This window comes from Lactuca saligna, chromosome 8 (assembly GCF_052625555.1).
Source record: "Lactuca saligna cultivar CGN05327 chromosome 8, ASM5262555v1, whole genome shotgun sequence".
Classification (NCBI taxonomy): Eukaryota; Viridiplantae; Streptophyta; class Magnoliopsida; order Asterales; family Asteraceae; genus Lactuca; species Lactuca saligna.
This window is the reverse complement of record NC_136424.1, coordinates 3,396,209-3,420,515: the sequence shown is the minus strand read 5'-3', so window position 1 is coordinate 3,420,515 and position 24,307 is coordinate 3,396,209. Positions and strand designations below refer to the sequence as shown.

The following is a 24,307-nucleotide window of genomic DNA, read 5'->3' as shown; positions in this document are numbered from 1 at the left end:
GGGGGGCATTGGAGCTCCATTCTTTGAATTTCAAACTTCTTTGGGAAGTTTAATTTTCAGTTGGAAGACCTTTTGTCAAGAAGATTGGCAACGGTAATTATGCATGTACATGTGTTCTTCCATGTATTTTTTTAAGTTGGTTGTTTTGGAAAATGATTGATTATTTTTGGTTAAAGATATATTTTTCACGACAACTCAACATACAACTAGGATTGACGGTGCAGTCTTCCAAGGGTTAGGGAGCTTTGGGACTTCAATGCTCTTAGTTCCTTATGCGTCGGACTTGCTTGTTCAATAGGTACGAACTATTGATTTTGGAATTTGTTGTCATGTGGTGTTTACACTGTGAAGCCATTAAAAGTTTGGAATTTGTTCGCCCGGGGTTTCTTTGTCATTTTTAAGTGGAAGAGGTTAGTCCCGCTCATGATCAACATTTTCATCTGGAATCTACATATCTTCCAAAGAGCGTAACATGCCCTTTGTGTTGAGTGTCGAATGAATTTTTGTTTCACCTTTTTGGTGGATTGTTGGGAACATTGCTGTTTCGTCCTCTTTCTGTGAAAGGGTTGGTAGCCCCTGTAGTAGTCGTAGTAGTTACAAGGTCTGATCTTTTTGTGAGCTACTCCCTTTACTTATCTTCTTCTCAAGTGGAGGTGCTCAACGCCATAGTTTATATTTTCTTTTGGATAGTTTGGAAGTGTAGAAACAAGAAATTCTACTAGGCTAATATTGTTTCTATCTCGTTAGTTACTTGGTTGATCAAGTTCAGTCAATCCAACCACACGTGGTTGGATGATGGTAGTAACAAGGCTTTGAAAATCAATTGGTTAGACTGGTGTTGTAAAGCTATATAGCTCTCGTTCCTTATTAAGCGTTTGACAATATCCAGCAACAAAACCAGAAACATATATTGCCTAAATCAAAATTCAAAACCAACCAACATCTTTCTTTAAAGTTTAAACCCAAACAAACAGTCTATGTCTATTATAGCATATCATAGCATTTTACAGGATCAAAAATCTCAGGTACAAACCAACCAGATCTTTGTGGCCATAATAGTACATTGCCTAAAATCTGTGACTTAACCAATACAAATCCCGCACTCAGCCTCTTTAACTCTCAATAATCTCATCCACCATTGCATTTTCAGGCTCATTCGTTTCACCTTTTTCAACATCAACAGCAGAAGCTTGCTTTTCAGTGTCTTCTGGTGGTGCTACAACATCATCTTCAACAGTGGGTGGTTCAGAAACATCCATTTGTGGTTCACCATCATTATTCAAGGGCGGTTTCGTCATTTCACTCGAATCAACAAGAACCTCCTCAGTTTCCGCCATTTTTGTCTCTGTAATTTCTTGTTTTGTTGCTTCTTCTTTTCTGTAGCTTTCCATAAGATGATAAATCCTTTCTTGCTCAGCAATCAAATCCCCATATCGTTTCTGTAAAGATTTCTCCAACTCCTTCTGCTTTTGCACATCTTCCCATATGCTATTAATCCGATTCAAAGACGCCACCTGTTCTTGTCTTTTTAAAGCTTGAAAGCATTCGTATTCTGTGCCAGCTGTATCCATCTGCTTAAATGTTGCCTCCACTTGCGACCAAATCTTTCCACCTCGCATCTGATGCATTCATGTAACATATAAATATACCGATTAGTAAAGAAAAAACAAGTTCAAGAATTTAGAAACTTTTGCAAATTTTAACCATTTTACTTACCTGGTAGCCATTTGTGAGAAGTTTTATTTTTTGTTCAAGGCGTTGTGCTTTTCTTGTATCATCATCCATTCTCTTTTTCACATTTTCAAACTCATCTTGAAATGCAGCAAGCTTCTCCATGTTTCCAGCTACACTAGAGAGACCATAAGAATTTCGGGTGGGAAAAAACATGATGTCATTTATGCATGTTTTGTGTGCTTCAACAAACTCATCAATGTCCTCATTTTCATGTCCCATTGCTACTTTCAAGAAATTTGCCTCTTCTTTGATCATTTTATCAGCCTGTATGTAAAGTACAAATGTTTAATACCTTTTATGTACTTATGTATGACATGTTGTATAAAAATCAAAAAGGAAAAACTTACCTCCTTGAGTTCATCTTCATCAAACTCTTCAATGACAGGAATGGAAACAGACTTTCCACCTGCACGTTTGTTTCCTTTCTTTTTCTCTTTTTCAATCTTCTCATCAATCGGATACTTGACATTATCATGTTCCAGCAACAACAAAAGCTCCTTCCTGATCATCTCATCAGCCTGCTCGATCAAAGTAGGTGGAACGAAAGAGCTCTTATCTTCATCGCCTCTTATCAAAGACTTCTTTATCAAGTCAACCGCGCCACCTGGCGGCCTAGGAAGCTCCCTCTGCAAGACCTTCGACCTTTTCTTAAGTAACGCCAGCTGGCGAGCATCTTCCTCCGCCTTCTCACGCGCAATCCTATCAGACATATCTTCTTCCATTTTCACTTCCTGCTCTTCATCATTCTCTTCTGGAGTCGGCTGAATCACTATCTGATACTCATTTTTAGGCTGTGGAAGACCAGTCAAACCTGACCTCAAATTCCTTCTCACAATTTTAGCGTTATCATGCATTTCCAATTCTTCATTTATATGCAACTCATCCCGGATCGGAGTCCCTTTCGGAGTGACACCAAAAGATTGTCCCGGTGTCATTCCGATTCTAGGTGTAAGGCCCATACCGCCAGGTGTCGCGCCAGGTGTCAACATGGGATTCGGCGTCTGAATCTCCTTTTTCTTGGGAGTCACCCCGGAAAAATCCGAAGGGTGCAAATCCGGATTTTCGCCTCCGAGTAACGGTGTTTGAGACAGTCTTAACCTCGCCTGATTCTCGGCCTCCATCATAATCGCATCCTGCTTGCCAGCTGGCGTCCTTTGCGGGGTCCTTAGCGGTGTCTGACGTGGCGTTTGGGTGTAGTCAGCAAGAAGCGCCCGCGTGGCGCCGCTTCCTTCCGACAACTCGTCGGTCAAAGCCGGGAGACCAAACTTTGCGATGTGTTCGAGTTCATAATCAGGGATTTGTGGGGTCGGGAGATTCATTTTGGGTCTTTTTCTGACAGTTTCTGGATCATTCATCTTATTTGCTTGAAGAATTGCAGATGGGGCATCTTGTCTTTGGGCAATTTTGTTTCTAGCTATATCTTGCTTCCTCAAACGAGCCTCTTTATCAGCTCGCCTTTCACCCTCTAACTCCTCGATAGTAGTTGGAAATTTCGGCTGTTCAACTATTGAGCTTTCATCAGCTACATCATAGAAGCCAGGTGGAGGTCTTTTCTCAAAGGGGATTTCGGCATTGTAGTCGATCCCCTTTCTCTTTCTCTTTCTATGTCTATTATCAATTCCAGCTGCTTTTAACTCTCTCCTTTTCTGTAATGAAGCGAGTCTTCTAGCTTCTTCCAACTGTTTCTCACGGGCTTTTCTTTTGGCCTTTTTTCCACGGGTGTTGGCTAGACGGGCCCGGGCTTCTGAGAGCATTTCCTTTTCGTCTTCGTCCATGTCAACCGGGTCGGGCCGGGCGGGTTTGGATTCCGGGTTCGGGTCGATCTCTCCGGGTCGTAGCTTCCGTGGGTCATCGCCTGGTTCGTAATTTTCATCCTTTGCACATGCTGCATCTAGAAGCTTCTCGTATCGCTCTAGACATTGTGATGGAGTACGGCCCACAATGGGGGCGATTGTTCTCCATTGAGTTGGCATTAGCTTTGCAAGATGAAGGAGCTTCTCATCTTCTTCTCTGGTCCACTCAGTCTGTACATGTTTAAAAAGAAGAAAGATTATAAAACTAATGATTTTATGTTCATATACCATAAAATACTTGATTAAATGAGAACAGAACAAGTACATATTACACAAGTTAAAAGAAAATAAATCATTGTTGGTTAAGTTTATTGTCAACCATGGAGCAGAGTTCGGTTAATCAGAAATAGTAGCCTAATATCAGTTTAAAACTGAATCTTCATGAATAAGATGTATAATAAGTTGTTTGAAACTCAAAGAAACAGACCATGGTTGATAAAGAATTAAACATAAACTTTGTTGCCTTACAGAACTCATTCACCATAGCTGGAACTGAGACTGTAAAAGCAGTGCACAATGGATTGTCTTCCCAATTTTAGTGTTGCTATGAAATCCAATATATTGTGAGCTAGTACAGTGGACTTCAAAATTTGCAATATACAGTTGTTAGTAGAGAAGAGGCGACCCTATATAAGTTTATCTATGATATCTTTTAGAGATTTCCAAGTTTCCCAACCTGTAAGTATCTTCTATTATTTCAAGATAAAATAACTTTTCCAACTTTTGTGATCAACATTGTTACTTTAAATCTAAATAGAGGCATTTAGATACCATTTTGACACCAACAGATTATTAGTATTCATAAAAGAGTTCCATAAAATTCAAATCACAGCACAGTTGATGTTGAATCTTGAAACTTGAATGGTATACTGTTTGACATCATAACTGTGATACCACCCACAATAATATCAATGTGATGAAACAATAATAGTTTCTCATAACGTTTCAGTCTCAAAGAACAATTTAACCCTCCAAGAAAACACGTAATTTTCCTGTATGATAGTTCCGCATATTATCTAAACTACTGAAACCAAAGAAACTAGCAATACTTTAGCAATTCTATATTAGGAAACAGAAGTAAGTTTCGTACCTTTTTGATTGAAGGATCGAGCCACTCGTACCACCGAGCTTTACACTGCTTAGCTGATTTGCGAACGAGTAACGAAGAGATTCTAGCCCACTGATTCTTTCCATATTTCATTACAGCAGCCTTGAGGATCTCGTCCTCGGTGTTCTTCCAAACACCGCCCTTTATCATTATCCTCATCTTTGCTGCTCAGATTGTCACTCCTTTCTTCTTTATCTAGGTTTTGATGATGAAACCAGAAATCCTGGTTCTTGAGCAATTTGAAGAAAAACCCTAATATCAGTGGATCTGTATCGATGACGACCGATTTCAATCTCTCGTAGTGGTGTGACAATCCCCTCCTTCCTCTCCTTCTCGCCGAGGGTCGATCGATGTGGATCTTCTTGTGAGGGTTTCTACGGTGGTTGGGCTTCTCAAAAATAAAAATACCATTCTCTCTCAAACGGCCCAACCTATGATATATATATATATATATATATATATATATATATATATATATATATATATATATATATATATATATATATATATATATATATATATATATATATATATATATATATATATAGGGTTAGGTTCATTTGAGACCACCTATATTTTGTGATACCGTGAGACGCATTTTTTTATTTTTTTTTATTTTTTTTTATTTTTTTTAGTTAATTCATGTTCCGAAAATAATATTTAAAAAAAGAATTTTTTGATTTTTCCATTTATTTTGCATTTTAAAATTATTTTAGAATATGTACAGTGTAATATTCTATTTAGAATATTTCACGTATTTTTCAAAAAAAATAGATTTTTTATTTATTTATTTTTTATTTATTTTAGTTAATTCAAGTTCCGAAAATAATATTTAAAAAAAGAATTTTTAGATTTTTCCATTTATTTTGCATTTTAAAATTATTTTTTAGAATATGTCAGTGTAATATTCTATTTAGAATATTTCACATATTTTTCAAAAAAAAAACGGAATTTTTTTTATTTTATATATATATATATATATATATATATATATATATATATATATATATATTTATTTTTTTTAGTTAATTCAAGTTCCGAAAATAATATTTAAAAAAAGAATTTTTGGATTTTTTCATTTATTTTGCATTTTAAAATTATTTTTAGATTTGGTCTCACGGTCTCACAAAATTAGAATGGTCTCAAATGAACCTGAACCTATATATATATATATATATATATATATATATATATATATATATATATATATATATATATATATATATATATATATATATATATATATACTAGCCGTTTACCCGCGCGAAGCGACGGGTGATTAAAAACTTCTTTCAAAAATTAAATGGTGATTAGTTTCAATTCAATGATTTATTTTTTTTTTACAAACAATGTATTCTTTTTATTGTATTCATCGTTTTTTGTGTATGGGATATGTGTTTTCATATGTTGGATCCATTATGTAAAAATATGTCATTTACATTTCATGATAACATATTCGATTCCAAAGAACACAAAATACATAATATGTTGTGTATCAGCAAATAGTTTCTTTGAGAGTATAGATTTTGTGTTTCGCATTTATGTTGGATCTATTGTGTAAAAATATATCATTTATGTTTCATGATAACATATTCGATTCCAAAGAACACAAAATACAGAATATGTTGTGTATCAGCAAATAGTTTCTTTGAGAGTATAGATTTTGTGTTTCGCATTTATGAGTTACAGTTATGGACTTAGAGTTTATGGTTTGGTGTTTAGTAAAAATAAGTTATCTAATCCAATATAACTTAGCATTGTAACAAAATAAACATAAAATTATGTCAAATATTGCTCATTTTTAATATTTTAATATTGTATCATCTTATTAAAAATGGTGATAGTTTTTCACTTTGAATATTAAGTCGTATTGTTTTTTTAAATTTTAATGTCGTCTTTTTAAATTAAAAAACATACGTTTTGTTTAATATTACTGTTCAATTTGGTTTTAATAGTAGTAAATTGCTACACAACATATTATGATATATTTTTACACGATAGATCCAACATAAATGTGAAACACAAAATCTATACTCTCAAAGAAACTATTTGCTGATACACAATATATTATGTATTTTGTGTTCTTTGGAATCGAATATGTTATCATGAAACATAAATGATATATTTTTACACAATGGATCCAACATATGAAAACTCATATACACAAAAAACAATGAATACAATAAAAAGAATACATTGTTCGTAAAAGAAAAACAAATCATTGAATTGAAACTAATCACCATTTAATTTTTGAAAGAAGTTTTTAATCACTCGTCGCTTCGCGCGGGTAAACGGCTAGTATATATATATATATATATATATATATATATATATATATATATATATATATATATATATATATATATATATATATATATATATATATATCTTTACTACTTATAAAAGAAATCTAACTATTTCTATAAATAGATTAAATATAATAATATTATTTTTTTAAGACGTCCAAACTATTAAGCTTGAAGTACAACCTATTTATAATATAATAATATTAAAACTTTAACCCTATCCTTTATCCCCTAAAAATCTCGTATCAAATTAATAGAAGAATTCATTTGCAAATTGAACCCGTCAATCTCAACACTTCAGCCATTTGAAGCGGTCAATGTCCAACAATTTATAAAGGATCTCTTCTCTCACATTGGTAACAAGCCATCTCATAATATCTATCTTCGTAATCCCTTCAAAGTAAGAAATATACGCACACTCTCTCGAAGAACCTAACCAGTAACCAAGATAGTATCACCACCACCACCACAGCCACTCTGCCTCCTTTCGCTTTCAACTAACCACTATCACGACTACCGCCCTTCCTCTCACCTACGACATGAACTTTCTTTTGGAACATAACATTTTTCTTAAAAAAATATCGTTGAAAGAAGCTATTTATCCCCGCCGCTGTGCGCGGGTAATGGCTAGTATATATATATATATATATATATATATATATATATATATATATATATATATATATATATATATATATATATATATATATATATATATATATATATATAAAGTTTATGTTCTCTAATCTCTACTTTCATCGTGAACTTGTTATTCGATATTTTTAGTTATTTAAGAATTAATACTTAATTTAGATATATCTCATGTTTTTTAATTATTTGGAAAATATACCATGGTATTAAATGGTCTGATAACTATTTCTATAATTATGATTTTGAAAATAGTATTAAAACAATTTTTATCAAACCCAATGAAATCAATTCTAAAGTAACTTCAAATGTTTACTCAACATTACTTGTTAGAATAAAAAAAATAAACAAAAATCTTCATCATCAAAAATTTAACATTAAAAAATACTTTAGATTTGTAAAACATTAATAATTAATCAACATTACTATGAGAATCTACAAAATACAAACTAAAAACTAAACATAATCCTCATTTTATCTTCAAAATCAAAATACAATGAACATAATGAAGATAGGGTTACATTGAGTTCACAAATAAACATCCTTTTACTTTTGTTCTCAATTATTTGACCATCAGATTTTGTCAAACTAAAAAATTAGTCAATGTCACGTTTTTTACTCCAATTCCTTTGACATAAGGAAGTTATGAATAAAATTTGTCAGCATGCTACTCTAAGTTGCTCTGTAGAAAGTAGAAATACAAGCAATAGAAAAAAACACCAAAATAAATTAAAAGTAGACAACTCCTCTGCTTGTTCTTAAGGTTTGATCTTCAGCTATTGGAAAATTCCAGGGAGATCTATAGGGTTGTTAAAGTTGGGTCAACATAACAGATGAAACTGGGACAAGGACAATATCGTCCAAAATGAGGAAAGCCAACAAACTTGCATGTAGAGTAACCTAAAAACAACCAAAACATCATAGATTGTAATTTAGCATCTTTTAACTATCAATAATGCAATAAGCAGTGAATCGGCGATGAAAGTTACCCATGCCCATTCCGAGGGTAAAATGGTCCAAATTTCCCCTTAATGACTGGACCATGAAGCCAAAAGCCAAAGGCCAAATTGTCAATCCTTTCACCTTTTAATCCATTGGGCTTATTGTTGGTTACAAGAACTTGGCTAACTTGGAAATATTACCATTACCACACCTATCCATGAAAAATCTACAAACTAATCAACAGTTTTTCCAAAATAAACATTATATTTGTAATTAAAAATGAAAAACAAATATGAATTTGCGAAAGCACAAAGAAACAAAGTAAGAAAAGAGTTCAAAGCCACTTGATAGAATATATATGGTAACAAAAATGTTTTTTTCTTAAAAAGAACTCTACATATTATAAAAGGTATTATTCATGTCCAATGGAAAACAGAAAATTACTAATATAGAAAAGAAAAAAAAAAACTTAACTGTATATTATTTTTCATCCAATTTGAACCAAGTAAGTAGCTTTCTTTTTTCGAAATCGAATGAGGTAGATCCAACATTGCTACCAAAAATCGTTCTTGAACCACAATAGATTAAAAACAATAAAAACATGTGGATGTTACTGTTATTGAATTCAACTTTAATGAAGAGAAGATACCATTTCACAATAGATTTTCTTGATTACCTATATATATAACCTCATAACTATGGGAAAAGTAATTGTGACTTTGTCTCTTAGTGGACCCGGTCTAAAAGGAATAAGTGGCTTAGTTGCCACCTCTTTAGGAACAAATGTTTTTATAGTTTTAGCTTTTACATTTTTCTTTTGCATGTTATTTAAAGTTTTGTAGGTTCCTTTGTTTTATTATCAGAAATAAGAAAGAAGAAAAACTTGGAATCTCTCTTTTGTTGCTCTATTTGGGTATGACTTTATTGATCAAAACAGGGGCTTGAAGCAACACTTGGTATCAAAGCTTTCTGGTCTATGCTCAAATACATTAGACACAATGACATGAGGGGTCGTAGCCAGCAGGCCACAAAAAATAACGGTAAGGTGTAGTTCCAATGCCCACTGCTGACTTCAACAAACTATACCACATGGGCAATCAAGATAAAGGCCATTATGGATGCTCGAGGTGTTTGGGAATCCATGAAACGAACAGCCAGAGTGATTGTGGACGAGAAGAAGAACAAGACGACACAAGCATACATCTTCCAAGCAATACCAGAGGATACTCTCATGCAGGTAGCCAAAAAGAGATCTGTAAAAGAAGTGTAAGAATCGTTAAGAATTCGGTACCTAGGTGCAGATCGATTGCAAAAGGCGATATTGCACACGCTCAAAAGTGAGTTTGATGTATTGAAGATGAAAGAAGAAGAGCCCATAGATGAATTCGCATGAAAGTTGAATGGAATAAACTCAAAATACATCAGCCTTTGTGCAACAATAGAAGATTGTACTTTTGGTGAGGAAGCTGCTTGAGTATGTCCTAGAAAAGTATCTACAACTTGTGGCCTCGATTGAACGATATTCAAATTTGGATATGATGCCATCTGAAGAAGCTATAGGAAGACTCAGAGCTTATGAGGATCGGTTGAGAATTCGTAGTGAAAACTCTGATGCTAAAACAGGTTTGTTGCTCACTCGATCTGAAGGACAAATAGGTCAAAAATAAAATGAGGGCTCTACTAGTTCAGTAGGAAGAGGCTCTGACTCGTCTCATAGTGAAATGGGAGGTCGTGGAGGCTACTGTGGTGGAAAATGAGGCTCAAGGGGTAGAGGTGGTTGAGGCAATCACCAACAATCACGAGATACCAACAATAGTCAAGGAAAGGGAAGAGACAAGAGTCACATAAAATGTTTTAAATGTGACTTGTTTGGGCATTTTACATCAGAGTGCCCAAACCCCAAGAAGAAGGAAGTTGATGTTAATCTCACACAGGTACATGAAGAAGAACATGCTCTTCTATTAAATGTATGGGGTGAAGATACAGGTGATTGGGTATTACCCAACGAAGATAAAGTGTTCCCATCAACAAAAGGGAATGAAAATGATACATGGTACTTGGATAATGGGGCTTATAATCACATGACAGGGGTACGAGAATACTTTGCAGAACTTGATGAAAGAATAACAGGGCAAGTGAGATTCGGGGACGATCCAAAGTGCAAATCAAAGAAAGAGGAACAATCATGTTGGAGTGTAAAAACGAGGAGCAGTAGATCATATCTGAAGTATATTACATCCCATCCTTGAAGATTAATATACTCAGCCTTGGTCAAATGATAGAGGTAGGGTATAGAATTGAGATGATCCATGAATTTTTTAGAGTTCATGATGCAAGAAATCATCTGATCATTAAGGTACAATGCTCAAGAAAAGGTTGTACAAGATTGTGCTTCATACCTCACAGCCAATATGCCTCTGTGCAAGTTTGGACGATGTTGCATGGCTTTGGCATGTAAGGGTGGGGCATATAAATTTTTCTTTGATCGAGTCTAAGGTGGAGAAAGAACTGGTGATAGGAGTGCCTAGAATCTACCATCCCACACAGGTTTGTGAAGGATGTCTAGTTGCCTAAAAAACCTGACAACCGTTCCCGAAAGAAGCTCAATGACAAGCAAGGAATCCTTTAGAGTTGGTACATGCAGACCTTTGCGGCCCGATAACACCCCAAACTCTACGAGGTAAGCGATATTTTCTTTTCATAGTATATGACTACAAAAGATATATGTGGGGATCAATGATTAGAACCAAGAGTGAAGCACTCATTGTCTTCAAGAAGTTCAAAAAAAAGTAGAAACTAAAGAGAAGTTCAAACTAAATATGTTACGCACTCAAGGAGGTGAATTCACATCTAATGAATTCACTGAGTATTGTAATCAGGAGGGGCTAAAAGGGTAATTGACGACCCCATATTCTCCACAACAGAATGGAGTAGTAGAGCGCCGAAATTGGACGATATTTGAAGTCACAAGGTCTTTGTTGAAGGCGATGGAAGTACTAGAAAAACTATGGGGGGAAGTTGTACACCATGCAGTTCAAATACTTAACAGAGTTCCAACAAAAGGAGTTAAGAATATGACCCCCATATGAAGCTATGCGGGGGAAGAAACCAACACTCGAACACTACAGAGTGATTGGTTGTGTCGCTCATGTGAAGTTGTTGTCAATTCAACTCACAAAGTTGAGCAATAAAAGTGAGAAGATGGTTTGTCTAGGAAACAAGGAAGGAACAAAAGGGTATCGCCTGTACTGCCCTAATCAAAAAAGAATTTGGGTATAACGGGATGTTATATTTGAATAAGATAATAAATGGGATTGGGCTAATGTGCAGTGTGAAGGCCCAATTTTAAATGATTGGGTCAGATTTCCAAGTGAAGCTATGGCTCAAGAATATGTGGTGGGGAACGATCTGATATAAGGGGAGATAGGAAGCCCTAATTCGCAATCTAGAGAAAGTCACTCACAACCGACATCATTTGGTCAATCATAATTTGCCAATGAGTGGGGTGAATCACCAAGCTTATTTGCAGTACCTTATATCCATCATCAGACGAAGTCCCTATTGTAGACAGAGCAACATATGACGACATGATAGTTTGTGATTTTCGGTCCCTGACCAATATATACGAGGAAACACAAGCCTTGAAATACGATTCAGAAGTTCTAATGTATGCAGGTGAAGAACCCACCACTTGTGAAGAAGCTTCAAGTGAAAAAGAGTGGAGAATCGCGATGAAACAGGAGTTGGAATCAGTTGAGAAGAGCGATACTTAGAAACTAACACACCTTTCCCAAATAGCATAAGGCAATAGGGTTGAAGTGGGTGTTTAAATTGAAAAACGATGTAGTAGGGAAAGTAACCAAATACAAGGCAAGAATCATGGCAAATGGGTATGTACAAAAAAAGGGTGGTGGTTTTGATGAAGCTTTCACTCCAATGGCATGCGAGTGAAGGATGGAGAGTTCATTACTTGGACGTAAAATCAGCCTTCCTAAATGGAATCATATAGGAAGAAGTGTATGTCACGTAACTAACTAGTTTTGATATCGTAGGAAAGGAGAACATGGTGTACAAGTTGAACACGACTATCTACGGTCTACGTCAGACTCCAAGAGCTTGGAATGATAGACTTGATAAAACATTGAAAGAAATGGGATTTCAAATATGTCCACAGGAGTATGTTGTGTATAAACTCCGGAAGTTAGACAAGTCTTTGATTGTCAGGGTCTATGTGGACGATCTAATTGTGACAGGTTCAAGTAAAGAACTAGTGGTTGAGTTTAAGAGACGAATGTTGAAGACTTTTGATATGAGTAACTTGGGAACCTTATCCTGCTACCTAGGGATAGAAGTTCACCAAGACAAGGATGACATCACAATCGGTCAAGCATGGTATGCTAAGAAGATTCTACAAATAGCAGGAATAGGAGAATGCAACCCATCACATTACCCAATGGAACCACGATTGGGTTTGACAGAATATTTTGGAATTAGTGAGATGAAGGAGGAGCTACAGGATTGATCGATTCTGTTATGCCTTTCAAAGTATTTCACAAAAGTTGCAATGTCACCCAACAAAATGTCCCATAATGTGAACCCATCGGGGCCTTGAGCCTTCTCATGACCACAACCATATAACCTTTTTTTATCTCACCAAGGTGTTGGATTAGTGTCTAAGTCCATAACTATTTTGGTATGTACTTGACCCGATGGTGCATGGTCCTTTTGGGTTGCCTTCACCAAAGCAACTTGATAGGATGAATTATGGAGAGAAAGGATTAAATATGATTTATTAATATATTATGGGAATAATATATTAAAGGAGAAATCATATTGTTTAATTAATATTAGTCAATAGTTAATTGGTAATTAGTTTTGTAACTAAAAGAGATTAATTAAACTTAAGGGACTGGAATTGTAATTATAGGATAATTGCAATTTGGGCCATGGATTGCCTTGTATCAAGGGTTGGACGAATTCTATGGGGAAGCCCATAAGGAAATTGTCCAAGGGCTTGATTAAAAGGAGTCTATGGGTTGCTTAGGGCTTAAGCATCCAAATTAGGGTTTCCTTGTTAGATAACCCTAATAGCCCAACTATATAAAGACCCCTTAAGGCTAAAAAACATGGCTAAGCTTCTTGTTAGGGTTTCTACACGTTTTTTGGTAGCCTCCAACCTCTCTCCTCTTCATCCTCTTGCTTATGGTATTTGTGAACCATTAGAGGAGTGACACTTGTGACTCTAAGCTTTCCAAAGTTAATACAAGGAGATTTGGGATTGTTATTGCTACATAACAATCAAGGTAACATTATAAACTTATTCTCATGTCAATATGATTACTCGAATGCTAGAATTAGGGTTTATAGTCTTGGATTCAAAGCATGTACAATAGAGAAACCTAGATCCAAGCATTAGGGTTTGTATGAGCACATAGGATGTCTTATGACCAAAACCCATCAGTGGTATCAGAGACTAGGATGGTTTCAATTGTATTAATGCATTGTATATCTAAAAAATTTGTTTTTTTGTGTTCTAGAGGTTGGACTCGCTGAGTCCATAGCTGCACTCGCCGAGTCCAAGGTGACTCGACGAGTCAACTCGTCAGATAGTGCTTATCTCGGGATTTCTTGTTGTTTTTGCATATGGATAGTTACTTTATCATGTTAGATCAATATTAATCCGATTATATGATATATTTGACTATATTTTTGATCTAATTGAAGATATTTATCAATTAATAAGATAATTGTTTCCTTATAAGATAATTGATTAATTATTTTAAGTAAATTGATAAATTGTTTTGCAATAAATCATTAAACAAATCAAATATGGATACTTATGTAATTAAATGTTAGTTTAGATTATTTGTTATTTGATCCTTGTTGTTATGAAAAGTTTCATATTTTGCCCTTTAGGTTTTATAGTTTAAATTTGAACCCAAAAGTTTTGTTTTTTTGAAATTTAAATAGTTGAAACCCTAATGTTTTTGAAATGTTTCAAAACTTGCCCTCAAGTTTTGGAATTTTAAAGTTGATCAAAAGTTAATTAGGAATGTTAAATTCTAAAACCCTAGTAATGTTTTGAAAAGTTCAAATACACCCTTATGGTTTTATTAATTAATTAAGGAGTATAATTAAAAGACATTTAATAAATCCATAAAAGTGTAGGTTAACCGTTTAATTGAATTAAAAGTGTAATTGTTAAAGTTAACCACATAGTATTTAAAAGTGTAAAATGCACCCTATACTATATATAACATTAAAAGTCTAACATTATATATATGTATGAGTAAAAGTCAGTCTTATTGTTAGTAGGCCTCATTCACGAAGCTGGTCTATAAGGGGTGTTTAAGGAAATTGCCTATAATATGGCGATTGAATGGGTATCCACTCTTACCCACCGCACTCTTGACTAGTGGAGGGTCGTTAGCCGAACGGGTAGGATAGGACGAAACCTTCCATTATAAGTATAATGAAATACAAAGTAACTAAATATTTTACAAATTCCCAATCTTAGTTACTTAGGCAAAGTGAATTGATGCAATTCCATGAAATTACACTTTGTGCCCTTGTGAAGACGTTAGTGGAACGTGTGTGGTTTACCGGCACACTAAATGGTTCTAAGAAAAGGTAGCAAAGGGTGACTCAATGTTTGTCATAGTTCGGTGGAGCGTGTGTGGTTTACCGGCACGTCGAATAGGTGACTGTAACATGTGAGGGCACCATGTAATTTTGCATGGTTATTCACACCCGCTTTGTGATCCTCGACATCCCAATCACAAACAAGAGGGGCATATCGAGATTTAAACATGCCATTGAAATGTTCAATGAATCTCAAGGGATATAGGAGTTTTCATAGATTTAAAACTTAAATTTCTTTTTCGTTTTTCATGGTGGAAATTAGTGAATCGTCATTCACTTACCTTCAAATATTCTGCAACTAGATTACGGCATCCCTTTTCTAGGTTGTAGCTTATTGTGTTGGGTCCTAGCCTTAGTATCTCATTTGGGTGATTTAATACGGACTCAATCAATCAATCAACTACCTTGAATTTGTTTCTCCCATTTTGTATATGTCAAAGTTCGACAACTATGGTCTTCCCAAATCCCGTGGAACAAGCATTCCACATGAAGATGATATTCCACGATTCGATCGAGGAACAAGAAATCATGCTTCACTTCTTCCTCCTCCTCCTCCAATTATTCTCCCTAACCCACAAAATTGTAAAATTGAAAGGTTCAATATCACTCAAGCCCTTTTGGAAAGTAAACATAAAGAAGGAAAGTCGGTGTGTGCACACGTCTTAGGGATGAAGTCACACATTGATAAGTTAAGAATGATGGGATCCGTTGTCGGTGAAGAGATGGCTGTTGATTGGGTTCTTCAGTCACTTCCTAACTCGTATAGTGAGTTCGTAAGAGAGTACTATATGATGAACCATGACGTGACCCTTATTGATCTCACCTATATGCTTATTGCTGCTGAATCAACAATGGTTTGGCGCAATAGAAAAGCAAAGTTGATTGGTGAATCTGCCTTCAAGACCTATATGGATATAGACAATGGCAATGAAAGACATGCAATGATCGAAAAGTTTGATCATAAGAGAAAAGGCGATGCTTGAAGTAGTTCCATGTGTTGTTCCAAAAGAGTCAATTTGCTTTTATTGCCAAGAGAAGGGGCATTGGAGACGAAGTTGCCCTATTTACCTAAGAGATCCAAGAGATGGGAGAGTCAAAAGTATGACTACGATTCAGGTAAAATCCACTATCTAACTCCGCTAAGTTCCTATTCATTGATTCTTAATACATGATGTGATAAGATTGCATTTGAATGTTTTGCAGGATCGGTGAAAAGAAAGGAAGCTTGATAAGAAAGCAAGATGAATCTAATCACAAGAGATGGATCTCGATCGCATGGACTTGAAGATTGGATTTTGAGCTTAGATAGTTATCATAGAATTGTTAGAAATTTTCCTTTTACATAGTTTTCAATAGATTTTGCATTGTAAGGACAAATGTTTTTCCGCTGCTTTTATAAATAAAATAAATTTTGTTTGACTTATTTATTTATTTGTTTACTTCCTTGCAATGAAATCGTTATGAAAATTGATGTTTGCATATTTCTACAACGAATGGATATGATTCTTTGTTATGTTATTTATGGAAATATCGAGAATTTACCAAATAGGGAGAGTTTCTTATCGCCCAAATTTCAATTGGACTGAAATTTGGAATCACGCAACTTGGTTGCATGATGAATGAGAAATTTCATATTTGGAAATTAGACAAATTCATTGACAAAGTGTCAAGTGAAGGACTAGGAGATCGAGTACACAAAGTTGTGTGGTGATCAAGTTCACCATAAGAGTAACAAAGAAATTCGTCATGATTTTCTAAAGGTTTAGTAAATATGATTATACTTACAGGATTAAGTGTAATTCTGAATTAATTAAAGGGTTTAGATCAATAGTAGAACAAATAAGAAGAATCAAGTAGGCAGAAAAATAAAAGTTTCTCCATTCTAAGAAGAAGGGAGAGTAGCTTTTATGCTTTATGATAGATCTTAATGATTAAGAACCATATCTCAATTGATACTCTAAGTGAGTCTTAGTACAATTGTATGTTTAAGAAGAGGAATCAAGGATTGAAGAAATGGTTAAATCAAGAAGCCTATCATACTTCGTTCCAATAACAAGTCTTAAAGTTAAGATTGTGACAATGAGTGAAAAGTATTAAAGGTTTATAACATTCATCAAATGTGGAAAGTTGTGATGTCTTGAATAAGACAAAGACCGACTAGGACCAAATTTTAAAGTGCTTTGATAAAAACCACACTAACTCTTGAATATTTGTTTGCCAAGAAATGTTTATTGACAAAAGAATCTTATATGTCAAGGAGTCAATGAGAGTCTTAATGGTCTGGAAAGGTTTCAAGAACAAATCAAATAAACCTTATTGATCATCACTAGCACACGAGTTGAGGTTTGCCAACCTATCGTGTTGACATTATTTTGTTTCTGTGTATTCCAATTAAGTTAATTATGCATGTGAGTTCTTTGAGTTCTCATTTTGAATGCATAAAAGGCAAGGCACCTTGATCAATGAAAGGTACATTGATAGGAAAAAGGTGAGATGCTTAACTACTTGGAAGACGTGGTGGGCAGCTGTGCTACCATAAGGCAAAAAATCAAGATTAAAAAAGGCTCGGTCCATATGAGTTTGAATTTGTCGTAAACTTTGGTTTTAACAAATTCACATGGATAGGAACAAATACACCATTTAAATCTAAGTGTCATAAGATTTCCTCCTTCATGAAAATGATTGTGAGGAAATGCTTTCACTAAGAAAGATTTTAAGAAGATAGTGATTGTAAAATTGCATTCTCGAATTCAATCATGGTTACGGTATCCCTTTCCATAATTTGAATTGTGAGGTTTGACAATTAGTCTTAATTGTTGAGACACACATATGAACTATCTAAGGCAAAGGTGTATAAGCTTAAGAGGCCTTGATAAAAGATTATCAAAGCATTAAGTATTAGAAACATGGACTTAAAAAATTCAATAGGTATTGTTTTTCTGAAAGTTAAGATGTTTATGAATACATGTCGAAGCTAGTGGGAGCATAAGTGTTATGTTTTATAGTAATCATCATGATAGTGGGAGCATAAATGTTATGATTGTATCATTATTAAGGCACGTATTGCAAGTTGGCAATATTAGTTATAGAAAACAAAAGTTATACCTTGCAAAGTCGTAAGGGTTGTAAAGTTGTTTTGCTATAATTAAGGGAGAGAATATTATGCTTCGTTTCAAATCTAAAGGCTTAGGTTGAGAAATGTTAATAAATTTAGTCAAAGGTACATAGTGTGTTCTTAAAATTTCGATTATGATTACGGCATTCCTCTTCACAATTCGAATTTTGAGAACATAGCAAATAAAACGTTATGCATCATGTCCCATACGCTTCGGGTATAGTGTCGATTGCAAATGCTTTAATATTTGACCATTCTAAAATTTTCCAAATGTCTAGCGCATTTAGAGAGAAAAGGGACTACGATCGGTTTTGACTAAAATAATTAAACAACTATCAAAGGACAATCCAAAGTTCGACAAGGATTGGTTGCTTATGAGTAGTTGGAAGCATGGTGTTGGATGGACCATATCGACATCATTACGAATAGATAAGATTCTATTAAAATGAGTTGTCATATGGAAAATATGGAAGCGTGTCCATATTAGGAATTGAATATTGAAAATCTATGACTAGATTTGAAACCTTTATGCAAAAGGATGTTCAAAGGAATGTACTTTGAGTGAGAGACATCGTATCTAAGGAATTGTCTTGTAACAATCTCCGATAGAGGACTTTGTAATATCATTGGCAATAATCTTTGTGACTTTGGTGCAGTGACATTACGAAATGATCGTTGCATAAAGTGTTAGAATCTAGCATATTCTATAAGTAGCAAGAATTGATATTCTTACACTTATGAAAAAAAGGATTTGGAGTTGTAAAATGAGAATGATTGGAAATGTGTTCAATTTGTCTATTTCACAAAAGTAAGAACCATAGGTAAACATTGTGTGCATGCTAGGTGCATGGGACAAGTGTAATAATTCAAATAAGAAGTTGATTACCCGAAACGACAAATAATGAGTAATCAATATGGTGATAAATAAAAGGTATTTTATTTATACTCAAAGGTTTGAGGCCATATGGGATTAGTATTATTCTTGTGTTTCACATTTGCATGTTTTGACTTCCAGAATAATTGAGTTTATTAAGAATAATCGAATTATTCGAACGCGCCACAGTCGCTCATATGTTGGAAGTAGATATGAATGAAGACTGTCATGAATTGGTGTGTGGATTGTCTAGAAAAGTATTAGACATAAGCAAATGTTTGTTGCAACGTTCATGAGTGCTTACGAATATGATTTGAGCATTGGATTAAACCCACGCTCACTTGGATCACTCCATGAATTATATCACGAGTGATTGGTGAGACGATAACATCTTATATTCTTGAAACCGAGATGTGTGAGTTGTATCTTGCTAATCGGTTGCACATTGATAATATGTAAACGCACTAGTAACTTGGTGTTATAAAACATATTGTTGTGTGTGATTTGGTTAGTAAGTGCAAGCAAGCATTGTATCAAATTTTATCCGTTCCTTTTATCCAAAGAAGGATAAAAGCGACATCTTTGGGCCCCTCGATGGTTTAGTGATGACAAACATAAATGCTCGGCCGAGCTATGGCTAATTTGATTTGTTCAATTAGTCAGTCGTCATAAATTGGAAATCGAGATATAGTACAAAGAGAATGATTAGAAATCATATCTCAGACGATATCTAGAATGGAGGAATATATGATCCTTATCTAAGGACACGCGTATCTGATAGGATTAGAGTTGACAACGGCTTTGGAAAGCTACGATTGTAGATCAGGATCTGAAGTCATATGCATAATAGTTATTAGACTTATCCAAGTGGGAGACTGTTGGATTAGTGTCTAAGTCCATAACTATTTTGGTATGTACTTGACCCGATGGTGCATGGTCCTATTGGGTTGCCTTCACCAAAGCAACTTGATAGGATGAATTATGGAGAGAAAGGATTAAATATGATTTATTAATATATTATGGGAATAATATATTAAAAGAGAAATCATATTGTTTAATTAATATTAGTCAATAGTTAATTGGTAATTAGTTTTGTGACTAAAAGAGATTAATTAAACTTAAGGGACTGGAATTGTAATTATAGGATAATTGCAATTTGGGCCATGGATTGCCTTGTATCAAGGGTTGGACGAATTCTATGGGGAAGCCCATAAGGAAATTGTCCAAGGGCTTGATTAAAAGGAGTCTATGGGTTGCTTAGGGCTTAAGCATCCAAATTAGGGTTTCCTTGTTAGATAACCCTAATAGCCCAACTATATAAAGACCCCTTAAGGCTAAAAAACGTGGCTAAGCTTCTTGTTAGGGTTTCTACACGTTTTTTGGTAGCCTCCAACCTCTCTCCTCTTCATCCTCTTGCTTATGGTGTTTGTGAACCATTAGAGGAGTGACACTTGTGACTCTAAGCTTTCCAAAGTCAATACAAGGAGATTTGGGATTGTTATTGCTACATAACCATCAAGGTAACATTATAAACTTATTCTCATGTTAATATGATTACTTGAATGCTAGAATTAGGGTTTATAGTCTTGGATTCAAAGCATGTACAATAGAGAAACCTAGATCCAAGCATTAGGGTTTGTATGAGCACATAGGATGTCTTATGACCAAAACCCATCACAAGGGATATATATGGGCTTCTAACAAAGACTGAGTTGAAGAGGAAATTCGAAAAAAAAAATAAGAATTAATGAGTTTAGGGCGAGAAGGCCAGCGCTCCCCAAACTTATCTTGAAAGAAGCAGAAGAATTCAAATTTTATTTGGGAAAGAGATGTGATCTACAACCCTCAATTAAATTCTCATTGATACTATTCTTTATGTTTTTATTGTTGACTAAATTGTGAAAGAACTTTGAGTTCTCAGCACCATCCAGTACCCACTTTATTCTGGAATTTTGTTTGAGATCAAGGATTGCCAATTTCTCCAGGTCGATTTTTTTTGTATTCTTTCCTTCTGTCTGTAATCTCCGCCTCCATAAGTTGTCTGGTTTCAATGACCAAGTCAATATCATCCACTCTCTTTTTAGTTTCCTTTAGTTTTACCACCACATTAGGACATTCAGTCGATCGCCACTTTTTAGTGGCATTTTTTATATACCTAAACCTTGCCGTCAAGACACAATCCTTAGTACCAAATTCCACAAAATTAAGCCATGTTGATACCACCACATTTTGAAAACCATCACTTAACATCTATGAATTGAAAAGTCTAAATAGGGAGGGACCAAATTCACATTGAGTAGAGGAGAGGAGAATAAGGCACTGATCAGACAAGTCACAAGGCAGAGCTATAATTGATGCATGAGTTTAAGGAACTTAGAGATCACAAGGAAATAACTTGCTTAGCTTTAATTCCACCTAACAAAAGTATGTAAATCTATTTCCTCCCATCTTTAAATCAAGAAGAACAACTTCATGGATGAACTGATTAAAGCCTCATGCAGTTCTCACACAAAATTACGAGTTAAATATTTCATTAGGGCTCCTTAAGGTGTTGAAATCCCCATCATAATCCAAATTCCACCCTTAGAGTTTTTTTATTCTTAACAGTTCTCCCCATATAATCTCTTTATCACAACATGATTGAGATCCGTACACGTTTGCAAAGACAATATGTCTATGAATCGTTACCCATCTACCAATGTTTATGAAATAGTGCCTAGATGATAATATCTATGTTGATTTGAAACATTATAAGTCCCATATATATATATATATATATATATATATATATATATATATATATATATATATATATAGGATGACACCTGATCTACCTAAAGCATGAATAAATCTTGTGCCAAAATTATTCGAACCCCAACACCCAACGTCATCTAAATGGTTAACACTTGACAGTTAGGTCTCCCGAATCCCCAAAAAGGAGATTTATAGTGTGTTTTAAGTGTTTTCACCCATTACACCTTATGATACCCCCTAATGTTGCAAACATTTAGTGATAGAAAATTCATTGTGGAACAATATTCTCTCCAATATCTTCCATGATTTATGCTAAAATCGGGTTCACGGGGTCCTGCTTGAAGCCTAACTCATGCCCATTTTCAGCGGTTCTGACTATCTCTTGAGAATTTGAGGTGAAAGCACTACTATTCTCGACCATAGCATCAATGAATTGTGAAAGGGGGGGGGGTCTCTGTTTAAGTCTAGGGATGGCAAAATTCCCACAATCAGAATCGAAGGAGGTAAGGCATTTCATATGATACAAGGATCACGAGCACAATCTTCACCTTTTTTTAGTTCTGTTGTAAGGAGAGAATCTGGATGGGAATCTAACGATTTTCCTTCTTTTGACTAATAATCCACCCAAGTCATAGTTTTGTTCCTGATCACAACATTTTCTCATCCCGTGGTTGAGATTAATTCCTTAGGAAAGGAAATGCCCAAAACACCCTAAAGCAAACTAAATTATTTGGGAACCAACTTTCCTTGACTTGCATGTCTGTTAAGGGGTTTGACTTATTGACCATCCCATTTGGTCCCTGGTCAACACCTAGATGATCCATAACTCTATCTTTACCCCCATTTTCAACAATATTAAATGCACTAGTAGGTTCATGCCTCGCTTCGTCTTCTATCAGGTCCAAATTCCCATGCTACTCTTGAGCTTCACTACTAGAGTTGATCATTGGATCATCAACTCCGACCAACAGAGTTTCATGAATGGTTTCATTGAGATCTCTTTTGTCTATCTCTGATTGATTGTTGTCACCATTTAGCCCTAAACCAGTTATGAAATCTAATTTAGGATTAAATTCACATTCCTCCATATAATTAATTCACATAGTTGAAATTCTATCTTCATCCTGCTCATCGCCGTCATCGTTCTTGGATCCAACACGATCTTCAATTGGGTCGAATCTAAACGGATACCAAACCTTTTCATCTTTATATTCAACAATAACAACTTTAAATACTTTACCATCTGCTGATACTAGGATTTCATTATTTAATTTCCTCACGATTTCAATAATGATACCAAAATTTACACTAGAAAGGTCCACCTGCTGATATATGCCATCAAATGGAGCCGTGATCTTACCAGATCTGTTTCGAATAGCCGCGACATTTTAATCACACCAAAACTTCAATGGCAATCCTTATCATCACCACAAGAGAAATTTTTTCCATTTTCCTTTGTTCTCTAAGAATCTATGTGTCTCAACCGAGTGATTGAAGTGTAAAGCTAATTTAGAAAAAGTAATTTCTCGTCCATCGAAAGTAAGGATTTAGGAGCCAAAATTCGTAACCGTTTAAGTTCATTTAATAGTCAACAATTATAGGAGTCAATGATGACTATATGTAACTATGAGAGGAATTCACAAGCATTCGTTTTGAACAAAGTTTGCAATGCATGACAATCGCATAAGGATATTAAAACATTTTGTCTTTAACCAACAATTGTTGAATCATTTGATTAGACTTGATAAAACTCCTCCACATATGAAACCTAAGTTTAACTTTTAGGTCTACCAATAAGAAAATAACACAAAGTTCTTTGAAAAAAAAAATCAAAATGTATCACGTATATTCATCAAATGATGAATCATTTTTGGAGGACCCTACTCATATTAGGAAAAAAAAAAACTAATAATTTTAGAAAAAATATTTTTTAATATGTGTACTAAGAGCAAATATAAAAAACATTAATTGAAGTATTAATTATAAAAAATATTACTATAATTAAACTTGATTAATATCATAATTAAATATAAAATACATTATTATAAAGAATATTGTTTATAATTAATGTTTATCAGATTTAATTATTTAATTATTGTAATGTTTTTCTTAATAAAAAAATAGTTTAAAAATATTATTTATAATTAATGTTTATCAGATTTAATTATTTAATTATGGTTTTTCTTAATAAAAAAATAGTTTAAAATAAAATAATGTTTTTCTTAATAAAAAAAATAGTTTAAAATAAAATGAAGTTGATCTGGAAAACGTAATTACACTTTTATCCCTACTTTGGCACGTGAGACGGAAACCAGATCGGATCGTGATGAA

At 34.4% G+C, this 24,307-nt stretch overlaps 1 protein-coding gene across 1 annotated transcript; it reads right to left on the bottom strand.

Moving 5' to 3' along the window:
• Positions 1–925: 925 nt before the first annotated feature.
• Positions 926–5,099, bottom strand: CDC5 (cell division cycle 5). Its single transcript, XM_078967359.1, has 4 exons — positions 4,678–5,099; positions 2,082–3,758; positions 1,717–1,998; positions 926–1,619 (listed from the first exon to the last, which is right to left on the bottom strand). The coding sequence occupies exons 1-4, from the start codon at positions 4,852–4,854 to the stop codon at positions 1,113–1,115; spliced, it is 2,643 nt and encodes an 880-aa protein (XP_078823485.1). The 5' UTR covers positions 4,855–5,099; the 3' UTR covers positions 926–1,112.
• Positions 5,100–24,307: the final 19,208 nt, after the last annotated feature.

Bases quoted from the DNA above. Each gene is read 5' to 3' on its own strand.
- CDC5 (XM_078967359.1), bottom strand. From the start codon at position 4,854: ATGAGGATAATGATAAAGGGCGGTGTTTGGAAGAACACCGAGGACGAG. The intron at 3,759-4,677 runs GTACGAAACTTA...AAACATGTACAG, and splicing joins TCGATCCTTCAATCAAAAAG to ACTGAGTGGACCAGAGAAGA. The intron at 1,620-1,716 runs GTAAGTAAAATG...TGAATGCATCAG, and splicing joins TTCTCACAAATGGCTACCAG to ATGCGAGGTGGAAAGATTTG.